The sequence below is a fragment of the Eptesicus fuscus genome, chromosome 21 (assembly GCF_027574615.1).
Source record: "Eptesicus fuscus isolate TK198812 chromosome 21, DD_ASM_mEF_20220401, whole genome shotgun sequence".
NCBI classification, from domain to species: domain Eukaryota; kingdom Metazoa; phylum Chordata; class Mammalia; order Chiroptera; family Vespertilionidae; genus Eptesicus; species Eptesicus fuscus.
This window is the reverse complement of record NC_072493.1, coordinates 39,114,971-39,124,099: the sequence shown is the minus strand read 5'-3', so window position 1 is coordinate 39,124,099 and position 9,129 is coordinate 39,114,971. Positions and strand designations below refer to the sequence as shown.

The window sequence follows — 9,129 nt, the reverse complement described above, 5'->3', positions numbered from 1 at the left end:
TCTATGAGGTTATAACTATTAATATCCACATTTTGCCGACATGAAAACAGGCAAAAAGAGGGCAAGCTTACTCAGGAGAAGTGATCAGGACTCTGATCCTCCCTAGAGGTTAACCCAAGGCAAGTGACACCCTAATCTGTGCCTCAGTTTGTTTATCTGTAAAATGGGGATAATAATATCAATGGTAGAGTTGCTGTGATTATGAAATGAAGTACAGCATGGAAGACATTTAGCACAGGGTCCCAGCATGGAGTAACCCCTTCATAAAAGCAGGGTTTCCCCCTCTCTCTCTACAACACACCTCCCTGCGATGCATCGTGATACAAAGACTCGGGCTTGCTCAGTTAATCTGTTTAATTATAGGCACCCAGGGAGCTGCAGGCTGAGACAAATGGGGACTTCAAGCCACACGTTCCTCGGTTCTTCACTCGCCCCTGCCAGGGGGCTGCGGGGCTGGCAGGCAGTCTGCTCGGCGGAGGAAGTAGAGATAGGAGGCCGAGGGCACCTCAGCTCCAGGCTTGGTGTTGCAGGCGCTCTCTGTGGCACAGCCTCGAGTGGCAAACCTGGTGTTGATGATACCTGGGAGGGAGATTTCAGAACGGAGTCAGGGCCCCCAACCGCTCCGTCCTCGTGACCTAGAAATCTCGGGCCTGCCACCTCCTCACCCAGTTCTCTGGGGCCACCATCTCCCCTAGAACCTGGAAGCATTGGCTCCCTCCCGTTCTGGGGGCCCCTGTGCCCTCCTTCCGAGATCCAGGTGCCCCTCACCAGCCTGCACTCTGCCAGCGAAGTAGATGCAGTGGGTTTCCGGGCCAACACAGCGGGCTGCCTGGGTCCCCGGGCATGTCTCCTGGAAGGGCACGATGCAGGCGGGACACTGGAGGCCATTCTCGGTACGGTTGTTCTCGGGAGCTGGGAGGAGGGCGGAGCACAAGGTACAAAGAGACGTTTAGGAACACCGCCCCCCCCGCCCCCCCCAATCTCACAATAACCCCGAGGAACAGCGGTTATGGGCCCTGCATTTACAGGAGCAGAAACAGGCTCTCGAGCAAGGTGCTTGCCCAGTGTTAGAGCGCACCGATGAGCGGAGGGCGAGGGCACACACACTGGCTCTTGGGGCAGGCTGGAAGAGACTCCTGAGGCAGGGCTGAGCTGGCACTTACGGGGCACCGAGCCGCGATTGCAGCCATCACTCTGGCAGCAGTGCGTGTTGGACACCATGTAGTCCTTGGGGCCCATGGTGGTGGACACGAAACCCGAGTAGCAGTCGCTGAACTTCATGCAGGCCTTGTAGCTGTTCACTGAGTGGTGGCCCTCTGAGGGATGGGGACGGGAGGGGAGGGCTTGGGTAGTGTTGACCCCTGCCTGGGGCCTCTCCCAACCCCACAGCTTCCCCACCCCATGACTGTCTAGGATGGTCTTTTCCAGCCCCCCTAAAGCCATACCCCCTTATCTACCGGGGTGCAGTCTGGAGTGGTTTATTAGGTAGCTCTCCCCACCCCCTACCTCATTACCATAGCCCCTAGCCAGCCTTTGGTGGTCACTTGCTGTTCCCCATTGCCAAGCCCAGGTCTACCTAAGGAGGTCCTTCTCTCCGCCCCCCTGCCCCCCCCCTCGCCATGGCCACCCCCTGTGGATAGTGCTTTCCCAGGTCATCTATGGCTACCCTATGCCCACATGAGATCCTCTCTTCCAGCCTTCACAGGCTTGGGAGCCACTTTCAACAGACCATGGGGTGCCGGCCCCCACACCCCGCCCTGAAACGTCCACTTCCCTCTCTAGTGTCTTCCAGGTTTCTTCATGGTCACTCCCCAGACCTCCAACTGAATGCCTCTTGCCGCCCGCTTTGGCTACCCCCAGATCCTGCCTTAAGTGGTCTCCTCCAGTCTCCACGCCTTCCCCCACTCCACATGTGGTCTCTTCCAGCCCCATCCAAAGGTGTCCCCCTCTTCACTTCACCAAAGGTTGGCTTTCCCCTCAGCTTCCTCTCCCCCACACCTCCACCCCCGGGTCTGTATCTCCCTCCTGTATGGGGAGGTAGGTGTCTCTTCAAGCCTTTCAGGCCCTTCCCCCACCTGCCAAGGCGCGGACTAGGTCAGGAGGGCAGCCTGCCACCCTCTACCCCACCTTCCTTACCCGCCCCTCCTGCTGCGATGGTTCCTTCCTACACTCAAGGTTGCCCTTCACCTGCTGTCACAGCCTTCATTCCTACACCATGCCCCTTCCCCCCCCCCCCCCCCACCCCCTCCAGAACCCTCCGTGGTCCCTTCCATTGCTCCCCACCTCCCCCTTCCTTTCTCGGGTCTGGGCTGGTCCCTTCCATCTAAATCCCCCCCTCCTCTCCCCTTCTACTCAGTAGCCTCCCTCCTGCCCCTTCTCTACATCTCCATGCTTTAGGATTATCTCCCCTCTCCCTGCTCCCGTCTGCTGTGGTTCCATTTATTTCTCTCCTCCTACCCCAATGTCATCTCTCCTCCTCCTGTCCGGAATGGTCTCTTCCAGCCCGCACGACCCCCACGATCGCTGGGGTAGTCTGTTCCTCCCTCCCTCCCCCCCCCCCCCCCCCAGCCTCTTCCTTCTCCTGATCCGCCCCCCGCCTCTGGCCTATTAGATTCTCCCCCTCTCACTGCTCTGCTCCCCGTGTCCTTTCCTCACCCCGTCCTGCCCGAAAAAGTCCCTACACACCCCCCCATCTTCTCTCTTGGAAAGTCTCGTTTCCGGAAACCCCTGACAGCAATGGTTTCTGTCGCTCCCCTGCATCCCCTTTCCTCCATCCACCTCGGAACCGCCTTGCCCTCTCCCCTGCCCGCCCCCCAGCGTGCCGGTCCCTCCCCTCGCCACCGCCTCCCCCGGGTTGGGCGCCGGGGCTCCTACTGGTGCTCGACTCCCCCACGATGGCCACGCAGGCGTCCTTGCCGGCCTCGCAGGTCTTCATCTTCCCGCTGCACGTGGGCCCGGAGCCCCGGCACACCTCGCAGCTCAGCGGGCGCCCTGCAGGGCAGAGGGCCGGGCTGCGGGGTCTGCGGGAGGTGGGGCGGCTCCCTGTTCCTGGGTGGGGCGCTGACCGCTGTCCGGGGAACTGTCCAGCGCTCTGCCAGGGACGCGCTGGGGATGCCCGCAACGCTGCTTCCCGAGGCGGGAAGCGACTCCACCACGGAGCCTGTTCGCCTAATTACAAGGCTGTGGACTTGGGACGCCGGGTCCCCTAGAAAGCTCAGGGCCAGGGAGGGAGGGAGGGGGTCCGGGAGGGGCCAGGGAGGGGGTCCGGGAGGAGGTTCCCAGGGTTTTTTGTGAAGCTTCAGGCCCCGCTGGTTCTTGGATGTGGGACCCTCCTTCTCGTAGGAACCACGTGTAGGTCTGTGGACAGTAGAAGCTCCGGAAGGGGAACCTGGATCTGAGGTCTGCATCCCAGTTCAAGAAGGGAGAGCCAGGACCAGGAGGGCCGAGGGCATGGCCTCCTTGACCCCGAGAGAGGAGGCAGCTTGGGGCCCAGACCCCTGGGACCTGGGGAACGTGGGACTTGCCTGAACTCCTGCCTCTGAGGGAGGAGTGGCTGGGGGCTTGATCTCCCTAGAGTCCAGGAAAAATGTTAATCTCTCCCTCTCCCCCCCCAGTTTTTAAAAAATTCCCTTCTTAATCATGCTCTCATCTGATTTTCTAGAGTTTAAATGTCTTATTTTGAGACGCCCCTCCTGGGGGGCGGAGGATTCAGCCCACCCTGCCCCCTCCTTCCTCAGAGATCCAATCCAAGAGCCTTTGAGCTTTTCCTCTCTCGGGGCCCCAGTCTTCCTCTTCCCTTAGCCTCTGCCTTCAACATGACCCTGAATTCCCAGGGCGCCCGCTCTTTCCCTCGGAGAGACCGTGCTGACTGCTCTCTCCTGGTCCTCTCTTTCCCGAGGATGCCAGGAGGCCGAGCCTCCGGTCACTCACCGAGACCCAGCAGGGTGCCGAGCAGCGTGAAGGCCAGCAGGAAGGCGCTCGGTGTCCTGGACGGCCTCATGGTGTGTGACCCGGCAGCCCCAGGTTCCCGGTACTTATAGGAAGCCCAGGATGGGCGGGTCCGGACCCACCTTCACCCTGGGGAGAGAAAGAGCTGAGGTAAGATCGCAGGGCAGGCCTCTGCGGCTCTGGGTTGGGGAGGTGGGACCAGAATCCAAAGGAACATGGGCATCTTGTGCCCAGGCCCCTCCTCCACAGGGACCCCAGGAGTCTGGGCTTCCAGCCCCTTCTATCAGGACTCAGAGGGGCACTTTCCCGTTTTCTCACTCCCCGTCCCCCCTTCCCCCCGTTTTTTTTTTTTCCTGGCCTGAAGCCCAAGGTCAAAATCAGGGTCACTCGATTCCCTGTAGGTGTAGGGCAGCTACAAGGTCTGAGAACCCCTCTCTCTTCTCTCTCATCTCAAGGAGGCACCCTGCGTGGGTGGGGCCCTACCTGGGAGCGCCCAGCACGTCCAGGCTCGTTCTGTTCTGCGGGGGCACAGGAGCCTCGTCTCCCTTCCCTTCTTCATGGGCTTGGCTCACACTCCCTGTTCTTTGTTCGCGCTGTCTCCAGCTCCTACCCGCCTCGGGCTGTATCTCCGGGTCTGGCGAGGACCCGAACAGAAGGGGTGCCTGTCAACGGGGCAGCGATGGGTGTGGTAGGAGACAGATGCCCACAGGTCACATTGGGAAACTGAGGCATGGGTGGAAGCACTCTAGGCTGGGTGTGTGTGTCTGGTTTGGGCTTATGCTTTGTGTTCTATTGAGGGAGGTTCTTGACCCACTCTCTCCTGGCCTCAGGCATATAACTCTGGGAGAGAGCTGATATATATATATATATATATTTTTTTTTTTTCCCTTTGTGTGTGGTGGGAAGCTAGCGGGGGAAGAGTGTAGCTGCAGGACCGGTGGAGGATCCTGTGGCGGTAGGCTCCAAGGCTCTCGGCAAAAATTCGCTCAGGTTTGCGGTCCTCTAGCCGAAGGCTTCAGTTTGGGCGGTGACTACGTTGTCCAATGAGAATGGGGAATTTCTCCTAGGGACCAATCCCGGAGGCCGCTCCTGTTGCTAGGCCCAGAAAAAAACGGGATGTGGACATCGCCGGAAGGCGGGGCTAAAGAGGGCCAGGGCCAGGGAGAGGCGGGGCTAGAGGAAAAGCTCGTTGCTAGGGAACTCGGAGCCACTCTCCGGAGAGGCCGGACTGCGCCGGCGCCGGGTTGACGCGTGCGCCGGCGCGCCGCGGTTTGAAAGGCCCGAGCCTCGCGCGCGTGCGCACTTAAGCGCGCGCAGGGCGCACCCCTTTCTCGCGCCCCCCCAAACTCGGACCCTCCTTCATCCTTCACGTCCCGCGAAGCCCACGACGTTGACATGCCGGAGATCCGCCTCCGCCATGTGGTGTCCTGCAGTAGCCAGGACTCGGTGAGGCCCTGGGGTGAGGGGGGTTGGGAGACGTACAGGAATTCCTGAGGGGGCTGGCTCCGTGGGAACTTGTGGCGTGTACAAGGGACCTCCATGGGCGTCTGAGGAGCGTCCGGGGGGGTTCCCAGGAGGCTGTAAGGGGATTCTGAGAGAGATTTGGACTGGGGGCACTTCCGGGAGTCTGTGGAAGTCCCGGAGAGAAAGGAGGAAGAGGAGCGCTTCCTCGGGGAGCTCATGGGTGAACTTCCAGGGCAGAGTGGTGTGGGGGACTCCAGGCAGAGCGTGGGGAGAATTAACGGGGACACTTACATCTGGGGGCGGGGGAGATCGCAGAGGGCTTGGGAGGACTCGGAGGAATAATCTGGAAGCGGGGGACCTAGCTTTCATCTCGGTACCCTAACATTCCCTTTCCCGTTCTCCTCTCCAGACCCACTGCGCAGAAAACCTTCTCAAGGCCGACACGTACCGGAAGTGGCGGGCAGCCAAGGCAGGCGAGAAGACCATCTCAGTGGTGCTCCAGGTGACCCTGCCCTCCCCTCTCTCCTTAGGGGAGCCTGGGGACCCGCGGCCAGACCCTGCTCCCCAGTCCGCTGGCAGCGGGTTGAGGGTTTTCCCCTGGGCCTCAGCTTCCTTTCCTGACAATGGCAGCATGTCTCTGTCATCTCTCTCTCTCTCTCCCTCTCTCTTCCCCCTCCCTCTCCCTCTCTCCCTCCCTTTTCCCCATTCTCCTTCTCCCTCCCTTCCACTCTTTCTAAAAATCAATGGCAAAAATATATCCTATGGTGAAGACTAACAACATGGCAGGAACGGTAGTTTAGACTGGCCACTTCACTTCTCCCCTCCCTGTGCTTCAGTTTCTCTGGACTTGTTTTCTCATCTGTCTTCTGGGAATAATGAGATTCAGGCCCAGGGTTGTTGTGATAATTTGGTGACATAACGTCTGCAGAAGTGCCCTGTCAACATGTAGGTGTTTGTGTAAAGGGAGGGATTCCTGTTTTTATAACTGAGTGATCATTCTGCTGGGCTCTCTTATGATCCCAGGAAAATGTCTTGTGACCCCAGGAGGATCACCCCGTTCTGTACCTCAGTTGCAGTGGGAGCAGAGAGACTGAAAGCAGAGGAGACAGGACATGGGGGTGAGGGCGTCCGAGGGGCCGGAGGGAGGCACAGGGTTCTCCCACCTGGGAGATTGAGGGAGACAGGGCTGCTGTCACTGAAATGGAAAACCAGAGAGGGGCGGCCTGAGAAGGTGATGTGTCCACTTAGCATGTCCAGGTTTGATATGACTTTGGGATTTCCAAGGGGTGTCATCCGGCTGGCAGTTAGGGGTCGGACCTGGAGCCGGAGACAGGTGTGGAAGCTGCTAGTACAGGGATGGGACCTATAGATTCAAGAGTGGGTGGATTCAGTTGTTCATTCATTCATTGGATAATCCTACCTAATAAAATAGTAATATGCAAATTGACCGCACCTTTGCTACGCCCAAGCCACGCCCACCAGCCAATCAGGGTGAGTATGCAAATTACCCAACAAAGATGGTGGTTAATTTGCATACACTGAGGGATGGAGGAGTGAAGACTGAAGACAACTTAGAAGGAAGAGGGAGGAAAAGCGGAAAGCAAGGTGGCTGCCAGAGGGAAAGCCCGGGCAGGGCGGAGCGGGGTGGGCGGCAGCGGCGCGGCGGCGCTCGCGGCCACAGCGGCCCGCTTGCAGGATTCTTCCTGCAAATGGGCTACTAGTTAGTTATAAAGCACCTTCTATAGGCCAAACTGTTTTAGATATTGGGGCCATATAGCAGTGGACAGCATCAGACATAGACATGTCAGTCCAGTGGAGCTTTCATGTTAGTGGGGAAAGTCAGAAGTAAAATGTAAGTCAGCTGACGAGTGCTGTGGAAGAAAACCAAACAGTTAAGAGGAATGGGGAATGCCTCAGCTGGGGTAGGAGGCAGTAGCAAGAGGTATTTATTAAAAATATTTATATTTTTATTTTTATTGATTTCAGAGGGGAAGGGAGAAGGAGAGAGAGAGAAACATCAATGATGAGAGACTCATTGATTGGCTGCCTCCTGCACACCCACTGGAGATCGGGTCCGCTACCTGGGCATTTGCCTGGGAATCGAACCGTGACCTCCTGGTTCATAGGTCGACCACTGAATCACGCTGGTCGGGCTTAAATATATTTTTATTAAGTTCAGAGAGAGGAAGGGAAAGGGAGAGATAAAAACATCAATGATGAAAGAGAATCATTGGCCCTGACCGGTTTGGCTCAGTGGATAGAGCGTCAGCCAGTGGACTCAAGGGTCCCAGGTTCGATTCCGGTCAAGGGCATGTACCTTGGTTGCGGGCACATCCCCGGTAGGAGGTGTGCAGGGGGCAGCTGATCGATGTTTCTCTCTCATCGATGTTTCTAACTCTCTATCCCTCTCCCTTCCTCTCTGTAAAAAAACAAAAAAATATATTTAAAAAAAAAAAAAAAAAAAAAAGAAAGAGAATCATTGATAGGCTGCCTCCTGCATGCCCCCCACTGGGGATGGAGCCCGCAACCTAGGCACGTGCCCTGACTGGGAATCGAATCGTGATACCCAATTTATGAGTCAATACTCTACTACTGAGCAACACTGGCCGGGCAAGAGGTTTTTATTTAAATAGGGACTTAGGCAAGGCCTCCCTGAGGTGACATTTAAGCCGAGTGAGCTATGTTGTGAGCTATGCAGATTTCTGGGCTCCTAGGCGGGCTGATGCTGGCCTCAGAGGAGCAGCTGGGAGGCCTATGGGGGTGGAGTAGAGTTAGCCAGGGGGAGAGAAGTTGGAGATGAGCTAATAGGGTTCGGATGGAGGGCCCCATGACACTTAAGGCCTGAAAGCCATTGTAAGGACTTAAGCTTTTACTCTGGTTGAGAGGGGAGCCACTGAAAGGTTCTGAGCAGAGAAGAAATAGAATCTGACTTAGGCGCTCACAGAATCCTGATTTCTATGTTGAGAATAAACTGCAGGGGGCAAGTGTCTGAGCAAGCGGCATTGCAGTGGTTAACTTATCTCATGTCAGAGATCCTTTGGGAAATCTGATTGCTTTTGGCAGCTGCCAATGTGCAGGGTGCCTCCATAGTCAGTGAATGCTAATTTGGGTTCTTTTCTAGCAAGTGATGAGGGTAAAACTTCTGGACATCAAGACACATAGACTAATCTGTGTTTTTTCCCTTCTCAACAATATTATGCTACATCTGGATGTTACCACATACGGTTCAGCCCTGTGTTCTTGAGAGCCCACATACCTTTTTTGCTTGCCACGGCCATAGAACCTCTGTTGCCAACCCATCACTTGCTCTCAGGAGGGGAGTTTCCATCTGTTTGCTAACTTCTGGCCAGAGGGGATGGTGGGACACAGCCCAGGTGTAACTCCAGTGCCCCACTGGAGGCGGGTTGTTTGGGAGAAATGTTGAACAGCAAGGTGGCACACGTTTCTCTTTTGTTTTTCAGTGGTTTTCTTCTTTCTTTTTATTTTTTAATCCTCAGCCAAGGACATTTTTAGAGAGAGAAGTGTGTGAGAGAGAAACATTGATCAATTGCCTCCTAGATGCACTCTGATTGGGGATCGAACCTGCAACCTAGGTATGTTCCCTGACCAGGAACCGAACCCACAACCTTTTGGTGTACTGAATTACACTCCAACCAACTGAGCCACACCAGCCAGGGCTCAGTGATTGCGAATCACTTGGTTTTAAATTGGTTTTCA

At 56.6% G+C, this 9,129-nt stretch overlaps 2 protein-coding genes across 3 annotated transcripts in view; one reads left to right on the top strand and one right to left on the bottom strand.

Moving 5' to 3' along the window:
* Positions 1-345: 345 nt before the first annotated feature.
* Positions 346-6,024, bottom strand: PINLYP (phospholipase A2 inhibitor and LY6/PLAUR domain containing). 2 transcript variants are annotated; one of them, XM_054710567.1, is made up of 7 exons: positions 5,861-6,024; positions 4,432-4,582; positions 3,931-4,077; positions 2,875-2,991; positions 1,164-1,316; positions 769-912; positions 346-579 (listed from the first exon to the last, which is right to left on the bottom strand). In XM_054710567.1, exons 3-7 carry the CDS (start codon positions 3,998-4,000, stop codon positions 425-427), a joined length of 639 nt encoding a protein of 212 aa, XP_054566542.1. In that variant the 5' UTR covers positions 4,001-4,077; positions 4,432-4,582; positions 5,861-6,024; the 3' UTR covers positions 346-424. The 2 variants fall into 2 exon arrangements, with proteins under 2 accessions (XP_054566542.1, XP_027990912.1); XM_028135111.2 differs by lacking the exon at positions 4,432-4,582.
* Positions 5,231-9,129, top strand: part of XRCC1 (X-ray repair cross complementing 1) — a 27,767-nt gene continuing 23,868 nt past the window's right edge. The window contains exons 1-2 of the mRNA XM_008158388.3: positions 5,231-5,394; positions 5,822-5,914. Of these exons, the coding sequence (XP_008156610.2) occupies positions 5,344-5,394; positions 5,822-5,914 (144 nt within the window). The 5' untranslated portion in view covers positions 5,231-5,343. The remainder of the gene's footprint in view (positions 5,395-5,821; positions 5,915-9,129) is intronic.

Excerpts from the sequence above, each read along its gene's own strand:
- PINLYP (XM_054710567.1), bottom strand. The coding sequence starts at position 4,000 with ATGAGGCCGTCCAGGACACCGAGCGCCTTCCTGCTGGCCTTCACGCTG. Across the intron at positions 2,992-3,930 it reads CGGCACCCTGCTGGGTCTCG|GGCGCCCGCTGAGCTGCGAG; the intron begins GTGAGTGACCGG and ends TCTGCCCTGCAG. Across the intron at positions 913-1,163 it reads CAATCGCGGCTCGGTGCCCC|CTCCCGAGAACAACCGTACC; the intron begins GTAAGTGCCAGC and ends CCCTCCTCCCAG.